Source organism: Nelumbo lutea, chromosome 1 (genome assembly GCF_056320005.1).
Source record: "Nelumbo lutea isolate HS-2025 chromosome 1, American lotus-T2T, whole genome shotgun sequence".
Classification (NCBI taxonomy): domain Eukaryota; kingdom Viridiplantae; phylum Streptophyta; class Magnoliopsida; order Proteales; family Nelumbonaceae; genus Nelumbo; species Nelumbo lutea.
The window spans coordinates 68,179,265-68,199,164 of NC_142684.1; the positions used below are offsets into that span (position 1 = coordinate 68,179,265).

Sequence of the window (19,900 nt, forward strand, 5' to 3'; positions counted from 1 at the left end):
ATACCTCTTCTACCAAGTCTAGGTTGGTACAGAGCTCGTCATCATTCGCCTCCTCATCGTAGGCCCCCAATCGTAACGTGGGCACCTCGATTTCTGCCGGGATCACCGCCTCTATGCCATATGTAAGGTTGAAGGGGGTTTCACTTGTATCAGTTTTGATAGTGGTTTGGTAGGCCCAAAGGACACTGGGTAGTTCGTCCACCCATAATCCCTTGGCTTGGGCTAAGCGAGCCTTTAATCTACGAAGTATCGCCCTATTAGTCACTTCTGCTTGCCCGTTCGCCTGGGGGTGTGCCACCGATGTGAAACTTTGTTGAATTCCCATTTCGGCACACCAGTTTTGAAACGTGATATCCTCGAACTGCTTCCCATTGTCAAATATTAGCACCCGAGGCAGCTCGAAACGACATACTATGTTTTTCTAGAAGAAATTTTGTATGTTGCAGGCTGTGATCGTTACCAAAGGTTCGACTTCCACCCAGGAAGCTCTTCTGTCCTATTGCTGGCAGAAAATGGCCAAGGATGTAGATTCCCCATTGTGCAAAGGGCCATGGGCTAGTGAGGTATTTTAGATCGGCAGCAGGTCGATGGTGAATGTTGGCATGCCTCTGACATCTGTCACACTTCTTGACGAGCTCGAGTGCATATGCCTTCATTGTGGTCCAGTAATAGCCTTGCCGTAATGCTTTCTATGCGAGAGCTCTGCCCCCAAGTGTCTGCCGCACAAGCCTTCATGGATGTCGCAGAGTACATGCTCAGCTTCTAAGGGTCGCAGGTAGCGCAGATAGGGGAGCGCGAAAGATCTTCTATACAGTTGTCCGTATATAAGGATATACTTAGCTGACTGGCGCTATACCCTTCAGGTTGCATTGTGTTTTGTAGGTAGGGCCCCATGAAGCAGATAACTTATGAGTGGGTTGATCTAGCTCGGTTCCGCTTGCGATACGGGAGAGACCTCTTCTGCCCCTCCCCCCGAGAATGCTAAGCTGAGGTAAATCCTCTATGTACATGGCTCGAATGGTGTTATTGCTTGTACTGGCTAGTCAAGACAAGGCATCGACATCAGCGTTCTCGGACCTCGGGATTTGTCTGATGAAGTAGGAGATGAAGCCACACATGATCTCTCTGACTTTGGCCAAATAAGCTGCCATAGTGGAGTCACGGGCTTCGTACTCACCAGTAACTTGGTTGACCACTAGTTGCGAGTCGCTGCATATGACGAGGTGTTTTGCCTTCATTTCCCTTGCTAGGGTTAACCTGGTGACCAATGCTTCATATTCTGCCTCGTTGTTTGATGTCGCGAATTCAAACCATAGTGCATATTCCAGCTTCACCTCGCTTGGGCCGTATAGAATCAGTCATGCACCGCTTCCCTACTGGTTGGACAAGCCGTCGACGTGGAGGATCTTGGGCTCCTCGTCTCAGGTTGGTCCTGCTCTAACCGGGACTGGCGCCGCACTGGTTGAAGCTCCCGTCGTGTGTTCGAGCTTGACCATCTCGGGGGTTACGGTGTTGAACGTGCATTATGCTACAAAATTGGCCCAAGGCTTGGGCTTTGATTGTCGTCCGATGCTCATACTGGATATCCTACTCGCTCAGTTCGATAGACCACTTCGTCAATTTGCTAGACACCTCGGGTTTAAGCAGAATCTGCCTCAAATGTTTGTTGGTGAGAACGGCGATAGTGTGGGCCTGGAAGTACAGACAAAGCTTGCGAGCTACTATGATTAGTGCATATGCTAATTTTTTGATCTCCGGGTACCTGGTTTTTGCATCTTGCAAAATTTTACTAACATAGTAGATGGGTCATTGGACCCGATCTACTTCTTTGATTAGTATCGAGGTAACCACCTCATCACTCGCAGAGAGGTATAGCTTTAATACGTCCCCTTGCTCGGGTCGAGTTAAAACTGGGGCGGTACTTAAGTATCTTTTCAACTCGTCGAAGGTGAGCTGCCATTCTTCAGTCCATTTGAAGTCTTTACTCTTTTTAATGGCTTTAAAAAAGGGTAGGTAGCGATCCGCCGACTTGGACATGAAGCGACTCAGGGTGGCTATCCAGTCGGTCAGCTTCTGAACCTCTTTTATTTTGCGGGGTGGTCTCATATCTGGGATGGCTTTTATTTTATCCAGGTTGGCCTCGATGCCACGTCGGTTGACTATATAGCATAGGAATTTTCCCGAGGTGACTCCAAAGACACACTTGTTTGGATTTAACTTCATGTTATATTTTCGCAAAATTTGGAAAACACATTTTAAATCATTCAATAAAAAATTTGAAAACTGGGTCTTCACGACCATGTCATCAACATAACACTCTATTTTATTGCTAATTAACGGCACACAAATCTTATTTACAAGGCGCTGAAAAATCTTATTTACATGACCTTGTAATAGTATAATCCGAGCTTGGTTATGAAGGCGGTCTTCTCTTCGTCAGCAGGGTCCATCCTAATCTGGTTGTAACCGGAATAAGCGTCCTAGAAGCTCAACAACTCATGCCTTGAGGTCGCGTCTACTAGGTGGTCGATCTTGGGTAGCGGGAAGCAATCTTTCGGGCAGACTCTATTCAGGTCAGTGTAATCGACGCACATGCACCACTTGCCATTGGCCTTTTTCACCAGAACTGGGTTAGCCACCCAGCTTGGGTAATGAACTTCCCTGATGAAGTCTGCCGCTAGGAGCTTCCCAACCTCTTCATCGACTACCCTCCAACATTCTGGGGCGAGGTTGTGCTTCTTCTGCCTTACTGGCTTGACTAAAGGGTCAGTGTTCAATTTGTGAGTTATAACATTGAATCAATTCCGGGCAATTCTGTAGCGGACCAAGCAAAAATATCCAAGTTTTCGAGTAAGAAACTTACTAGCTGGGATTGGAGTGGTTCGTTGATCGAGGCACTAATCTAGAGAGTCTTGGCCGGTTCATCAACAAAGACCGGTATGCGGACTGTCTCCTCTATCGGGGCAGCTCGCTCGTCGGTGTACTCTGTAGGTTGCTCGAGCTCGACATCTTCTACTAGCTTTGCCTTCTTTTTAAGAGCAGCTATGTAGCATTTGCACGATTTGAGTTGGTCACCTCGCACGAATCCCACCCCATAATTAGTTGGGAACTTCATTGTCAAATAGTAACTGGATACTATCACACATAGAACATGTTTGATGGGCTGACCTACTATGGCGTTGTAGGGGGAGGGAGTCGCGACTACTAGGAAGGTGTGCTAAAACCGTACGATGTTTGGCCACGTGCTGGCTTCTACAGGTACTGTGACTTGCCCAAGAGGTCTGACCTCTTTGCCGTTGAACCCTACTAAAGGGGTAATTGCCGATTTCAGGTCGCTCTGCTGTAGCTATAATTTATCGAACATCTCATTGAAGAGTATGTCGGCTGAGCTGCCTAAGTCTACCAATATCCGCTTTACTTCGAAGTCATTGATCTGCAGCTTTACTACCAGGGCATTGTCGTGAGAATATTGGATCCCGCGTGCATCATCCTCAGTGAAGTACATCGGTCCTTCAAGTCAAGGTCGTTTAGGCGGGTTTTCCTCTTTGTTTTCTAGGTCGCGCACCGAGGTCCTCTCAGCTGCCGATGTACACCCCATGATGATGGACCCGCCGGTAATCATGTTAATTACCCCGCAGATCGGTCTCTCTTCTGGTAACTGTTGTGGCAGTTGCTCATTCTGCCTGTTGGCTTCTGGGGCATTCCTCTAATTTCCCTATTGGTTTGCCTGTTGGCTTCTGGGGCATTCCTCTAATTTCCCTATTGGTTTGCCTGTCGATTTGTCTGTCTCCTTTCTTCGCGTAAGATGAAATTCTTCAGGTATCCGCGTTGGATGAGTTCCTCGATCTCATCGCGAACGTTCCTACAGTTCTCTATAATGTGCCCGTGATCTCGATGAAAGTGGCAATAAACGTTTGGGTTTCTTGCTGCTGGGTCTTCCCTTAACCTGATAGGCCATTTGACAAAGGAGGAATCCTTAATGGCCATTAGGACCTCTCATCTTTTAGCATTCAAGGGTGTGTAGTTCGTTTTCTCCACAAGGGGGGTCCTGGAGCGCCGACTTGATTTACAAGATCGTGAGGGGGATCGACTTCTAGAGTTGTTTCTTTCCCTGCTCGGTGACTTGCTTTTCTTCCTCTTCTGTCCACCACTGCTTGTTTATTCACTTTCTCTCTTCCTCTTCTCCGGTGGTGGGTTATCGACCTTTTGATTGATCTTCTCCTCAGTGCCAATGAATTGACATGCGAGCTTAAGGAACTCGGTAACATCCTTCGATTTGTTTGCTACAACATACCATTTAAAACTCCTTGTGGGTAATTCCCTTCTTGGCTGCAGTGAGTATCACTACCGTGTCGAGGTCCGGTATCTACAGGCAAGTGTCATTGAAGCATTTGATATAGCTCCTGATCGATTCCCCTTCCCTCTGAATCACATTGAGATGGCTTTCCTGGGACTTCAGACACTTTTTGTTGGTGATGAAATGTGCAATGAACAAGTCAGCAAACTGCGACCAGCTTTTGATTGAACCCGGCGTGAGGTTCCGGTAACAAGTTCGAACTACCCCTTTAAAGGTAGTAGAGATGGCTACACACATGCAAGACTCATAAGCCCCAACTAGGTGCATTTGGGACTGGAAAGAGTCCACATGGTCGTTAGGATCGAAGGACCCCTTGTACTTGTCTAATGGGGGCATCTTGAAGTCTTTTGGCATCGGGGCCGCCAAGAGCTTGGGAGACAGAGGAGATGACTTGCAAAGTAGTGGAGGAGTGGTCTTTGTAGCCACCGAGCTCACTTCTTCCTTCCCTTTGGTTTGCTCTTCTCATTGGCTTGGCTTTGCTGGCGGGCTGTTCTTGACCGAGGTACGGCATGTATTGCGACATTTCCCCTACTGCTTCTTCACTAGCTCAGCATTGGTGCTACTGACTTCAGTTCGATCTAGTACTGCGGCCCTGTCGCGAGGCAGATCCTAGTTTCTCGAGGGATTCTAGGGCTGACTACCACGGGGGACGGAGAGGTCCTGTCTCGAGTTCACACCTCGAACCTCGAACTAGTTATCTGCTCGCGAGCCATCATTCTCTTGCTGTGAGTGCCGAAGCGGATTCCGTTGACTATCCCCAAACCTATTTTTGAGATTTCCTTGCGAGGCCGGTGGAGTGTGTTGACCGTCTCTCCTCCCTCAGGGTGAAACTTGACTCCTAAGAGGAATCAATGCTTGTGAGGTCGCCCCGATGAGGGGATCGGTTGATGTTCTGGCTAATCCTAAGGCGATTTGGGTTTTGACCATGATGGGGCCCTAGGTGCCGAGGTGGGATCGGCTACTGGTTTGGCTGTAGTGGGGGGAACTGGTGTTGAAATTGCTGGTAGAAGTAATAATGCTAGTACTGCTAAAACTGCTGGACTTGCTGCATCTGGATCTGAATGGCTCGGACGCACTGAACGAGGTCGTGGAACTGGGAACTCCCCATTCCGGGAGGAACCACAGAGGGCTCAAAGAAAGTCGTGCCTACCACTGGGGGAAGCGGGGCGCTCACCTGTGCGGTGCTCTATGGTGCAGTTAGCAATCGGACTCCAGACGTTGTGAGCGGAATGGTGAATTGTCCAATGCACACCGTAGGAGCTTGGGGAAAGGTTGGTTGCTGGGCTTGGCCCCCGGTGGTGTTCATCTTGACTCTTTTCTCGGTGTGGCTGGAGGATGCCATTGAAGTTGAAGTTGAGCTGAAGCTGCAAAGAGGTAGGAATGACCTTTCGATCAAATTCCCACAAACGGCGCCAATTGATGGTGCGCGATCTGACTACTCCTAGCTGGAGGGCAATCTGGACTCCAGGTGGACGGCGAGCTAGGTCAGTCTGCAAAACAATCTATTAGAGAACTCAAGGTAGCTAACCCGGCGATATCGCTCCAATCCCCCTTTTTCATAGCTTTTGTAATTGGTGCCATAATAGTGCTGAAATTCCTTATGAAATGTCTATAAAAAATAGCCAATCCATGAAAGCTTCTCACTTCATGGATGCTAGTCGGAGTGGGTCAATCAAGTATAGAATTCACCTTGTTAGGATCAGCCTTGACACCTTCAAAGGATATAACAAATCCTAAAAAGATAACAGTGGGTATCATAAAAGAGCACTTCTTTAAGTTGATGTAGAGTTTTTCCTGGCATAAAACTCTCATCACTTGACGTAAATGGTCAAGATGATCCTCAGGAGTATGACTGTATATAAGAATGTCATCAAAGTAAACAACCAAGAAACGACCAATAAAAGGACGAAGTACCTAAGTCATAACTCTCATGAAAGTGCTAGGAGCATTAGTTAAGACAAAAGGCATAACCAGCCACTCATAGAGGCCACCATTTGTCTTGAAAGAGGTTTTCCATTCATCTCCAAATTGAATCCTAATTTGGTGATATCCGCTTCTAAGATCAATCTTAGAGAAAATTGTAGCTCCGCTCATCATATCCAACATGCCATCTAAGCGTGGAATAGGGAACCGATACTTGATTGTAATCTTGTTGATTGTTCTACTATCAAAGCACATCCTCCATGAGCCATCCTTCTTGGGAGTGAGTAGAGCCGGTACAACACATGGGCTGAGACTCTCTCTAATAAAGCCCTTCTTCAATAGATCATCCACTTGCCTCTTCAAATCAGCATGTTCTATGGGATTCATCCGGTGTGCAGGCAAATTAGGTAGTTGAGACCCGGGAATCATGTCTATTGCATGTTGGAAACCACATAAAGGTGGTAATTCATCAGGCAACACTTCTAGTATCAAATCTGAAAAATCAAGTCTTCAACCTCTTTTGACATCTTTGAAATAGGGGCATGTGCTGGTTTATTCACTTCCTTCACTATTAGGGCATAAACAAGGTCTGGTTCTTTGCTTTCCTCAAATTGCTTCTTGGACAACAAGAGAGGTTGCTTCTTTTGTTCAACTACTTGTTTCCGGGCTAGAGCTGCATTTTGAGGGGTCTTAATTCGCTTCTTGATTTCATCAGGTGACATAGGTTTCATAACAATTCTCTTTCCATTAAATAGAAAGTAATATGCATTCTCTCTCCCGCAATGATATACATCCCTATCGTAAAGCCATGGTTGGCTTAATAAGATATGTGTAACATTCATCAACATAAGACCCACCGGAAATAGAAACAAGAGTTCTTTGTTCTACCTAAAGTGTCATCTTTTTAACAAAGCAATCTTGTATGGTTGAGGATGAGGTTGTGCAATTAGATTGAGCCTTTCAACAATTGTTGTAAAAATCACATTCATGCTACTACCATCATAAATTATTAGCTTGCAAAGCTTGTCTCTGCTCTTGACAAAGGTGAGGAAGATCATTGTACGAAGCCAATATTCCTTCTTTTCTTCTTTAGAGGATGCTAAAATGCGTCTAACAACTCCAACAAAATTGTTGTCATCTTATTCTTCATGTTCAGACCCAGTGTACACCTCCTCACCAAGGCCTCCTTCATCGTCTTCCACTTGCCCTTCCTTCTCACACTCTATGTGTAGATTTTTATTAGGGCATTGAAATGCATAGTGGCCCTTTCCACCACACTTGAAACAAGTATTTTCTATTGTTCCTCTTTTATTAGCATCAATCATGATGTTCTTTCCCTTATTATCAACTCCTTGATACTTGGAACCATTAGACCTTACTAGAACTGCATTATGAGATGTAGGTCTAGTGACCCTACCCTCATCTAAACTCTTATGCGCTTCTACCTCCCTAGCTTGAACACCAAACCTCCTACTATTCACTTGCTTCAAGCTCTTCTCTATTTTAAGAGCCATCTGAAAAGCATCATCTACATCATAAACTCGTGCAGTCATCATTTCCCTTTGAATATCAACTCTTAAACCATTTCGAAATCGGGCTAATTTTTGCTTCTCACTTTCTGTAGACTGACATCTAATAGTAAGCTCATCAAACTTTTGCATGTACTTAGACACAGATAAGCTGCTTTGCCTCAATGTCATCATCTCATCATGGAGAGCATCTTGGAAGTCATTAGGCAAATATTTCTCTTCCAAGTAAGCTTCATATCTTCCCAACTTGTGATAGGACACTTACCCATATTTTGTAATCTACTCTCCACACTCCACCATACTTTTGCATGGTCTACAAGTTTAAGTTTAGCAAATCTAACCTGTATTTCATTTGACATATCAAACCAATCAAATTATTCCTTTAATTCTACAAACCAATTGTAGAAAACTCGTGGATTGATATCACCTCTAAAACTAGGAACTTCTATCTTCACTTTACTAGTAATATCATCCTGATAGTCATCTATATTAGTCTTAGAATGTTCCACCAAATCATCATATAAATCATTTAAAGTACCTTGAGTTTGTAGAGTTCGAGACCTTAGTGGCTTGATGGTAGTTCTTAGTGGGTGGTTCACATGTGAACCGGTAGAGTTATTGGTGTTAGAACCCTCTGCTTCAGCTCCTCCTTGTGGAACACTGGTGTTGTTTTTCTCTTCTTGTTCTTCCATCAACACTTTGACTTGAGCTTCTAGGGTGTCCACTCAATTAATAAGTGCAAGCAATAACTCTTCTTTAGCTTGTTCACATAACCTTCCTCTCATATTTCTACCATGGTAATGAGCCATTTGAAACCTGATGCTTTGATACCAAAACTGATGCAACAGGACTGGAACAAGCTAACACGAGATAGGAAGAGATGATAGAAAGGATAGAGAAAGAGAAAAGAGAGAAATTCCAAGGAATCACTTCAAGGGGTCATAGAATCACTCTAGGGTTTGTAGGAATCACTCCATACAACAAGAGAGCTCTTAAGAAATCTTCATTCATTCATTAGCTTCAAAAGGAAGAGAATACATCTATTTATAGAGTGACTTGTGCGGCCCAAAACACTGTTCACCATAATTACAAAATGTGCCACTCTTTGTCTTGTGCATCAAGAAACACAATCACTTTCTATTTACTAATGCAAATAAACTAAAAATTGAAAGACAAGCACTACTAATCTATAGGAACAAGATGCTATATCCCAAGTCCACATTGGGCTGGTCAAAATGATGAAAATGCCCCTGACCATATCAGTCCAAGTTCTAAGAGTCTACATGCCAAATCAGAACATGTTTGTTGGCCTTCTTCTTACGAGAATAGGCCTTATAATGCATGGACCAATCCCCATCAATCAATTGGCCTTTTCTGTTGTTGAGTTTAAATCTATTGTTGCAACGAGTTGTAGTGGTGGTGATGAAACAGGGAAGGGAATGAAAGAGAACAAAGGAGAGAGAGAGAGAGAGAGAGAGAGAGAGAGAGAGAGCCTTGCCACCCGTCTCTTTCGGTTTGCCACTGTATGTAAAGAGGAAGGGGAGAATGAACAATAGGTTTTTCGAATTAGGTTAAATGTGAAAGAGACCAAGGGCTAAAAGGACATTTCATCTTTTTCGTTATGATTTAACGACAATAACAATTGTCAAAAATAGGAGTGGTTTAAGACAATTGTTAAAAAGTAAGGGTATAGTTTGTCAATTATCTAAATAGTAACGGTAGTTTAAGAAATTTACCCTATTTTGGATTAATTTTCCTTCATATTCACTATTATTTTTAACTTTTATTATATATATGTATATATTATTACATCAACGGTTCGACCTCCTATTCAACCCAGTTGAACCTCTAACCCGTGAATATAGAAACCATCACAATTTTTTCTACAATTTTCAAGGTATAAACATGGCTGAGAAAAGGCCATGATACCAAACATACCCCCAACTTAAAGGGGTGAATAAATTAACAAAGAAACCCAGGGGAGTTTTAGAGATTGATCGGAACTACAGGGATTGAGATGTAATTTACGCTAACATGAATGCCCCTTATTTCGGTCTCATGACTAAGCCAACAAGCTCATCAATCTGCTATCCTGCATCGATCGTATCAGAGTGGTCGAACAATGGATCCTCGTCTTTGGCACAAAGTTGCTGCTCTCTCTGGTTCCTCTCTCTCTCTCTCTCTCTCTCTCTATTATGTCGTTCTTCTTGCTTTTGATCTTTCAGAATTCCTTTTACCACCCAAGATGTAATTGCAGGAGTTGCAGCTCTTGGTCTCGGTACCTATGGATCCCATGTCTTCAAGCCCCAAAACCCAGCTTACAAGGAAGTACTGTTTATTTTCTTTTCTTTTTTCAATTCTTTGTTTAATTATTCCCTTGCTGAATTCGTTTGCTTGCAAAAAAGCAATAGTTAAATCCCGTGAAATTAGATTTCCCTTGAACTAATATCAAACTTATCTCAAATTCGAAATATGATTTCTCCTTCTTTTTTTTTTGTTTGATAACATTTTTATTGTTAATAATGGAAGGTTTGGCATACGGCATCTCTGTACCACTTGGTTCACACAGCGGCCTTAGTTGCAGCTCCTATCACCAAACACCCCAACATTGTGAGTAGTACCCTTTCATTTTACTGCCTAATTTTCTTCAATAGTTTGTGAAATCCCGGCAACATTTTAACCATAGGTTATGTAGAAATGGCAAATCCGTGTTTTCATTTCTCTTAAGCTCTTTCCCTCATCCTGTTATGCAGTTTGGAGGACTTTTGACCTCTGGAATCCTAGCTTTTTCGGGGACGTAAGTGCCAATTTTTCCTTCTTTCTAAATGCATCAGTAAACAAGTTTAGTTTTCACTGTTTTTTTCTCTTGCAAATTTGCGATTGTCTGATCCTTTGGATTTGTGATGACCGAAGGTAAAAATTGAATTTTAACATAAACAAATTCGATAAGCTTACTCGCTTTTTAAACTTGGATATTAAGGCTGCCATACTTTTAATTGATGCGTGTCTCACAAACTTGTTTTCTTAGCTCAAGTTCCTCTTGTTCTCTGTTGCCACTTCTGTTTAGTTTTCAAGCTTCTTCTGGTAAATGGTGGTTGAGTATTAATTGCTCTCCTTGGAGCTCTTTTTCTGGTGTTTAGTGGGAGACTTCCTTTCCGAGTTCTCTTATGGCTATAAACAGCTTGTGCGCCAAATAGAAATGTAGTATTTTTATGCGAGTTCTTTAGGCTTTTGCTCTTCATTGTGCCTCAATTGGAAGATTAAACCGATGTAACCTCATCAAACAATCCTATGCATGCCATGAACAGAGATTTTTCTTGAGAGCTTGTTTCTACAAAAGGAAATGGAATGTTCAAATCACCTAATCAGTCTAAGAGATCTTCTAGAAAGATCTTTTGATTGTATGGCATGCATGTTTGATAACCCCTCAAGGCCATATTCAAAATATTGCCTTAGTCTCCATCTACTAAAATTGCCACCAACATGGTTTGTTTTCTAATCTAAACTAGCCTTTGCTTACTTTAAGTAATAGGTGTTTTGACTATTCTTCTGGCTTAGTTTCCCGTTGCTTGCAGGTTAATATCAAGTTCCCTTTTTAAAATGATTCTACCTTTTCAAGATGGGCTATTATTCGTTTATGTAGAATTAATTTTAAGGGTTCAAAATTATTATATAGTATCTTTTTATTCAAGTTTAGTTAAAATATTATTTTATTATGTTTTATTTAATTAAAAGTTACGATTTACATATGAATATATACTTCGTATGTTGTATGGTTAGAAATATTTCATAATGGAAAATGAGAAGGAATGACTCAACTATAATAAAAGTGGCTGTTACACAATATTTGTCCCAGCTATCTAGGGTATTGGGAGGGATGGATTGGATACAAACCTAACCTTTGGATCTTTTTTTTTACCAGTACACCAATTTGATCCCAAATGAGATAAACTTAAGTGAAGAATGGGTTTAAGATAAAAGGATCATATTGAATCAAAATCTCTAGATAATGTCTATGTACATTTAAATTGAAAAGCTAAAATATGTTGAAAATAATATAAAAGATATTAAAGCACTGGGGAATATGTTGTTTCAAATAATATTTCATGTTGGTATCCATTGAAATGGAAATATGTTGTGGAAATAGTAGAAAACGTGTTGATGTTTTAAACCATGGTATTAATAATTGTGTTATGCCATTTATCTATTTTATTTTCTTAATGTTGCATAACTTTCCACTCAATAATTCTAGCTTAGAAAGAAACTTCTATCTCTTTTCATGCTATCAAATTTAAGGTCCCAATACAGAGTTCTGATTTAGAAGTAGCTTCAGCTCCAGAAAACCGAGTGTTCACCTAAATTGTCTTTGTTTCCTTTCAGTTTTATTTTTCCCAAAAAGTCAATAAAATCCATAGAATTGGTTCAAAGTTGGAATCGGAATCAAAATCCTTCGGGATTGGAATCAGAATGGCCTATTACCATAGTCTGTTTGGTTCAGACAGGAATGAGAATGGGAATTGGAATCAACAGGAATGAGATTTCATTCCCAAGGGGGCAAGGAATGACCATTCCCTCAAATGGGGGATTGCCATTCCAGTAGGAATGGGAATGCGATTCCGATTCTGCCCAACCAAACAGCTGGAGCCCATTCCGATAACGATTCCAGACCCCTATTCCTGCGAACCAAATGGGGTGGAATTTCTTAACAAAGTAAATCAAAGCTTCACTTTTTTCGTTCTAGTCATTTGTTTTTGACACTATTTATTTGCTCAAGGCACAAAGATAGAGAAACAAACAAGGATGTACCATAACTTTGTTGAGATTTTGCAGATGTTACACTGTAGCGTTTCTTGAAGACAGAAAGTACTCAACGTTAGCTCCATTTGGTGGATTTGCATTTATAGGTGGTTGGGCAAGTCTGCTTTTCTAAGGCTTTAGTGCTGGATACAGAAGATAATCAACTGGGTCAAGTCTTACAGTGTAAGCTCTTCATATTGGATTTGGAGTGAGACGGTTGTTCATGCAACTTTATTTGATAGATCCCTTTTGTGTTATAAAGGACATACAATGTAATGTGTATATCTCACTTTGACCAGAAACTACAGAAATTCTTATCTGTATTGATTGGTGGGAAGAGTCATTACATGGTAAAGAGTGGATATTTGAGTCCAAGATCCTATGTTAAAAAGAAAAAGAGTTATACAAGGTACTAGGAACATGTTCAAGTTATTATTAATATTTGGTAGGTTTCATTATGGAACTTCCAGTTCTAATGTAAATCACATCGGAATAATCACAACTAGTAAAATCGCGTTGAGTTTGATAAATAGCGTCCAACAAATTCTCTATTCAGGACCCATTTTGATGTATAAAGTTGCAAGCCTATGAGTAAAATATGCCTAAGTTTCTTTGTTTACTTATTTTGATTTTTGGTTATTTCATTCATCCAGTCTCAGTACAAGTCCTCACCAACAGGGTTCATAAGGAAATTGGGGATTGAATCCCAAACATAATCATGAACCATCAAATAGGTGTCTCTGCAACCAAGTGAGCAAAAACATTTCTTGACGTTCTAACAAAAGAGACAGAATAGGAACTGAACTGGGGCGAAAGGGTCCCATCATCCATGATAATACTATAAATACCCACGGTGAATCAATAGGAGCACAAAGAAGCTTCATAATCTGCAGGGCATCACCTTCCTGCCCAAATTCTTGAAACAATCACAGGCAGGCACCTCTCCTGAACTTTTTGAAATAGTTGCAATTAGGTCCCCTTAGTTAAAACCATATAATAAGAGGCACAAAAATGTATAAAATACCCATGCATTTACTATCTAAGCTGGTTTTTATAAAATACAATACTTACTTTATAAATAACAAAAAATAAAAATAAAAACAAAAAAGAGAGTTTAAGGTTGTAGCTTGTCACGGACCCATTAATGGGTTATTAGTAGGCCCACTTATTGAATGTGGTTTAAATTAGAAGAATTAAGTAGTGGGTTTTTTTTTTTTTTTTTATGTTAGTTGTTGGGTTATGCATGTAGTGGAGAGCCACGTGGCCCGGCTGTGAAATGGGTTATGGGTACTTGTATGAGTCTGTTAGAGAAGTCTGTATTTAAACTTCCTTTTGCTCTTTGAAAGGATATCAATTGAAGAATTTTCCTTAGAACCATTTGGTTTTTATTGGAAGTTTCTCGTCTCCCTCGAAGCAGACGAAACTCACTTTACGCCCCTAACCGGGTTGGTAACAATTGGTATCAGAGCTAGGCATGTATCCCAGTTTTGAGCACCGGCTTGCACAACTGTAAGGAAAAATCCGATTGTTGGCCATTAACCAACAACGGATGATGGAGCTGATGAATCACATGTTCGAAGGCTTGTCAGTAAGATTGGACCACTTGGAGTCTTTGCACTCAAAGGAGAAGGGCGAAGTCACACACCATTGCTGCAATAGTGAACAGTTTGTTTCTGCCATGGCAACTAAAGAAGATGCTACTACAACGATTACCAGCAATCAGTGGAGCTCAAAACCAGATCGTTCACCTCCTCTCTCTCCCTTCTTATCTGAAGAAAAATCCCAAGGGAGCAGTAAGCTCTGTGAGTTGGAGAATACTGCTTGGGTTTCAGCTCAGTCCTCTAAAGGAACCGACCCTTATGAAGTCACAACCGGGTTCGACATCACCTCTCATTACCACATGAACCAAGGCATTGATCTACAACGAGAGCTTATCAAATTCTTGAATGCCGACATCATTGCCGGAGACGAAAATGAACATAGAGCTGGCGTGATCATCTCCAAAACTTTCGAGACAGGGAAAGGAATGAAGTTGGTAGAAGCTTCAAGGGACAGAAACTTAGTTCTACGCTATCAAGCAAAGATGATGGAGGAGGGGAGCATTCCCTGGGACCCACCTTGGACAATGGGAAACGGTTCAATCTCCATTCATTTGTACACCGGTTTCCTCCAATGCCACCATTGACGTTGTGCTTGATTGCATAGCAGAGAGTGAGAAACAGGATGCAGAGGCGTACTCTCATGTAAAATTGGTTGGTGCTTCCAACGTCACCTTCACTGGTGGTGAGCATAATGTCCTCAATGCTACTTCCGTTACTTGCAGTCTAAGTCTGAAGCGTATAGGATTTAACACCGGTCCCTTCAACTACCTTCCTGAGTTCAGATCCAGTTTGAATGATGAAGCGCACATAGTCCATTACTTGTTGACGAAGGCTAAAAATGGTGAAAGGACTTTGAGTAGGTGGTGGTTCCATGAGTCTTGCGTGAACAACAAGTGTCATCTTCCCCCCCTGGGGCCCACAAGTGATTAAGCTGGAGCCTACATCGAAAATGCCCATCCGTAAAGGCGTTTCCTTCGATCTCACGATCTTTATTGAGTTACTCGCATACATGAAAACTGATAATGGGTTTTTTAAAGTCATTCTTCTTGCCAGAAAAGCTGATATCAAGCTGGTGAAGGCCTGCACATATTACTGGGCTTCATTGGGCTTGTTGAAGGTTCTGACCTTGAGGACAAGGTCCATTTTAAGGGGGGTGGGAATGTCACGGACCCACTGATGGGGCCATTAGTCGGCCCACTTATTGAATGTGGTTTAAATTAAAAGAATTAAGTAGTGGGTTTTTTTTTTTTTTTTTTTTTTTTTATGTTAGTTGTTGGATTATGCATGTAGTGGAGAGCCACGTGGCCCGGCTGTGAAATTTGTTAGTAGCTTGTTCCTTATTTATGGGTCAGTTAGCAGTGGGAGAGTGTCATGGTTCGTCTCCCTCGAAGCAGACGAAATTCACATTACGTCCCTAACCGGGTTCGTAACACTTTTACCTTTGATCTATTGATCGATTGATATCAAGTAAAAATTTAGAAAATAAATCAATTTCAGAAAAAAGATTGGAAGGGTTTGTGGCAATATTGATATGAAAAAAAAAATTGAAAAATAAATATTTTATTCAAAAGGTAACTGTATAGGTATTTTGGGCATTTTCATGCCTCTTAGAGAATTCTAAGAGAAGGGGGTCTACTTGCAACTGTGCTAGAAAATTCGGGGGAGATAATTGTAATTACCAAACTTCAGAAAAGTTTCAACAACGTTCGAAAACTTCAGTGAAGATTTTAGCAATTTAGCCTAAAAATAAAATATTGCATAATGTACACCAGGCTTCTGCGTTGGGTCTAGGCTTTGGACTTTATATTAGGGCCGGGCTTGGGCTTGGGCTTGGGCGGCGGCAAGTCTTTTTGTTTTTTTTTTTGTTTTTTTTTTTTTTAAGAAGTGGCCATTAAAGAGTTGAACTCTAGCTATGACCAAACCGAGGCATGAGAATCTTTACATGTAGCAACCTCATTTACAACTTGCATAAGAAGTTTTATCGGCTTCAAACAACTTGCAATCAGATCGACCTCAGACACCAAATCTCATCATCTTCTAGGCTTCTACCAAAGTAAAAATATGGAAGATCGACGATAAACCAGCCTGAGCAGAGTACAACACAATCTGAAGGGGATTTGGTTTATCTCCATGAAATAGCACTCTGTTTATATATGCAGGCAGGTATCACCGCATCTGATCAATAAAGACAATGAACCAGAGTCGTTGCAACCAGCATCCTCCCGTATGGTTAACTTAGATGTCAATAGATTTGCAAGGAAAATAAATCAGTTCCCAGAGGCACAGAATGCGTTCTAGTTTGGGAGGGCTGAAGGCCGAAGCACAGTGGCATCTGGCTTTCTCAGGTAGCTCTCACACAGGCAGCTTATAAGCAATTTTTTGGTGAAAAGTCTGGAGAGCCCAAATCGGCTGTCCATTTGTACCTTGAATGCTTCAAAGCAGCTTACCAACTTAACTGAATCTTACCTCATCCCTCCCAAACATGTTGGGCCCAACCCATTATGGGATATTGACCTATATTATATCTCACTCTCCTTCAGCCAACTGTTTTTTTCGTTTTTCAAAAAGAAAAACAAAAACTAGGGTTAGATTTTTTTGTGCGCAACGTGTTGAAGAGAGAGAGGAAAAGAGAGAAATCAAAATACTGTGCAAATTTCTCAGTGCGAATAATTCATCAAACGGCCAGAACTTTCCGATCGAACAGAAATTTGGAAAGTAAGTGGATGACTCATTTTTCTTTATTCCGAACGGTCGGATCTTTGATCGGAACTCTGAATCGCCGGTTATTTGAGGTCGAACAGAAGCAACTTGTAGTTGTTCGGGAAAAGAAAACATCTCGCGGCAGTCTTCATCAATTACTCTGATCAAGGGACATTTGTGGTTCGATTTGGCTGAAATTTGGTAGGATTGTTCAACTCACAGACCTACGACCTGAACGGTGGAGATCTGATTTGAAGTAATGAAGGTCTCCATGTTGTGGCCTGAATAGTAGTCGCGTTTGTGAGTTTTTCTGACTGTTCTTTTTCATCGCTTTTGGTATTCTCGTTTGTATGTTTGAGAATCTGTATTTGTTATAAGTTTGTGAACATATTGTGGTGTTTGAGTTACTGTAATTGTTACCTCAAGTTATTATTGGAGATTTTTTATTGGTTTTCCTTGGCCCCGTGGTTTTTTACCCTTCACATTGGAGGGGCTTTTCACATTAAATATCGTGTGTCTCTCTGCTTAGCTTATGATTGTTTTTATCGATATCTTGCTTGGAATTATGATAGCTGAATATCTACAAGTTTTTTTTTTTTTTGAGAGAAATAATTTGTGGATAAACTTAGTTTTTCCCAACAAAACAGGCTCCTTGTATATTTGCACGAAGGACGGGTAGGATGTGTGTTTGAATCTTTCAACTAAGACTGATCCCACAGGAATAGCATGAATTTGAATCAACACGAGAGAGAGAGAGAGAGGGGAATCAAGGAGCTTGTAGCCTGATTGACAAGTGTATTCTCCATGCGGTGTTTCGGTTATTATTGTATTTCTAATAGTTCTATATTCTATTAGGCTCATGGGAGTGAAAATAGGCTGAATGTAAATTTCGGTTCACTTTTGCTTCAGACTTCACCTTTTCTCTTACCCCCCAAAAAATAAGACTTAACCTTCTCTTGTTTGTTTGTGAAACTGAAAAGTAACATATTTAGTAAAATGGTGTAATCCCTCCCACTCAGGGTAGGGTGTATCGATCTGTATTGGTATTTTTTTTATATGTTTTATTTAATTTTTTTCAAAATTAGTTTAGAGGAATTGGTTTAAGTTCCCGCTATCCTTTGAACTATGGTCTGACCCGAAACAGCTCTTGCAAAGGCATATCGGAAAGCTATTGGCATGATATGCATCGATATTTTAAACCTTGAATCACTCTTTTTATATGTAAGAGAATGAAGGTAGGAGGAGAGTTATTTGTTTGGGAATTGAGAGTACTGTAGGAAGCAAGATGATCTGGTCTGGTCTCCACTTCATATTAAGGAGAATTGAGATGAGAGGAAGGTGATGCGAATTTTACATCAATTTTTTAGATGCAAAATTAACACTATTAGAGAGTAGAGAGAAAAAGTACAAATTTTGTATCTGAATAGGAGTACAAATCATAGTCACAAACATATAGATGCAAAATTTGTATCTTATTCATATTTATCCACCACAAGGCAACCTTGATAACAAACTTTTGCTCTCTGGTGATTAAGACAAAATTTCCTTAAACCTAAAGAAAAAAAAAATAAAGGATGTATGAATAAAATTATTTGTATAAGGTTAGCATCCAAACTCATTACAATGAAAAAGAAAAAAAAAAAAGAGAAAGAGGAATTTCCGTAAGAGTAACATGGCAATGAATATCTCCAGAAGGGAAAATCGAAACTCAATATATCAAGACGAAACAGAATTTCGTAGCTCAGCTCACCTCTGAATCAGGGAATGTACTCGAACTGACATGATTTATGACCTGCAAAATAAGATAAAAAGTTACGATCTGCAGTCCATCACATACGATGTTTGCATGTTAGATCAACGGTCATCATCTCCGGATCGTTACATCCAGAACCCATTATGTGATATGCAGAGCAACTACTTGCTACACATCCGAGCTAGATGGATCCCACATTAACTGATAATCTAAGCCAAAAGATGTCGTAACCATCTGATTCGCATCCTAAGTGGGACCTGTAAAATAGCGGGTCCCAGATGCATGGGTCTGTACTCTGTGTTTAACGTATAGTGGGTCAGATTTCTTTTCGTCACTTCTCTGACGAAAGAAATAAACATGAGATCGGTGCTACCAATCTAGCTGGAAAGAGCTGAGAGTGAATTTCCTGCTTACTTGGGTCAAGTTCTGTGATCATGGCAGCACCATTGAAGTAGCAAGTTCCCCCTTTGTTCTTCAACTTCTGGTAGTAGTTATTGAAAGCATAGGAGGCATGGTCCTTCACAGTGTTTGGAAGATAGCATGGCTGATTCAGCTGTATCTTTCTGCAGTCAGCACCACCCTTCCCACAGGCCCAATCAAGAGCCTTCTGCAGCTCTTCATCCGGTGTCTGTTCGTCAGCGATGCACCATTGCTCAAACTGTGCACCTGATATTCTCAAAACACAACAGGGTGACTGAAACAGTTGACAAGTAATCCAGTTTGATAGAACAAGTATTCCTGTTATTATTATTTCTGCAGTTGTATGTTGTACAGGCTTATATGATGATGTTGATGATTCAAATTTATTTTAAAGGATGGCTTTTGATATCAATCAAATAGGGAAACGACATTGAATTATATAGATTTCTTGTTGTGTGCATAAAGCCTTATAACTCCAGATTCTTCATGGGTAGTAAGAGAATGAAAAAGAATTCCAATGGGTGGTAGATACCATACCTGATTTGTGTGTAGTTATCACCAAAAATAGCAGAGCAACCAAAATTCTTGGCAAAACAGAGGACATTGCTCTTCCTTGTCACTTCCTGGAAACTTCTTTCTAATTGTGCACCCTCACCACCCCAAACAGTTATATATAAATCCACAAATGAAGTTGGAAAAGAAAATAAAGAGGACTTTGCAGCTTTTGAAAAAGTTTTGGTATATATATATATATATATATATATATATATATATATATATATATATATATATATATATATATATATATATATGTGTTCCT

General features: G+C 40.9%; 2 protein-coding genes across 2 annotated transcripts; one reads left to right on the forward strand and one right to left on the reverse strand.

The window, feature by feature from the left end:
* The first annotated feature begins 9,790 nt into the window (after positions 1-9,790).
* LOC148875095 (uncharacterized) lies at positions 9,791-13,136 on the forward strand. Its single transcript, XM_088964161.1, has 5 exons — positions 9,791-9,971; positions 10,067-10,137; positions 10,339-10,419; positions 10,563-10,606; positions 12,640-13,136. The coding sequence occupies exons 1-5, from the start codon at positions 9,932-9,934 to the stop codon at positions 12,737-12,739; spliced, it is 336 nt and encodes a 111-aa protein (XP_088820287.1). The 5' UTR covers positions 9,791-9,931; the 3' UTR covers positions 12,740-13,136.
* A 5,224-nt stretch (positions 13,137-18,360) lies between these two features.
* Positions 18,361-19,690, reverse strand: LOC148875096 (glucan endo-1,3-beta-glucosidase 4-like). Its single transcript, XM_088964162.1, has 4 exons — positions 19,618-19,690; positions 19,075-19,326; positions 18,658-18,699; positions 18,361-18,459 (listed from the first exon to the last, which is right to left on the reverse strand). Exons 1-3 carry the CDS (start codon positions 19,682-19,684, stop codon positions 18,665-18,667), a joined length of 354 nt encoding a protein of 117 aa, XP_088820288.1. The 5' UTR covers positions 19,685-19,690; the 3' UTR covers positions 18,361-18,459; positions 18,658-18,664.
* Between the last annotated feature and the right edge of the window lie 210 nt (positions 19,691-19,900).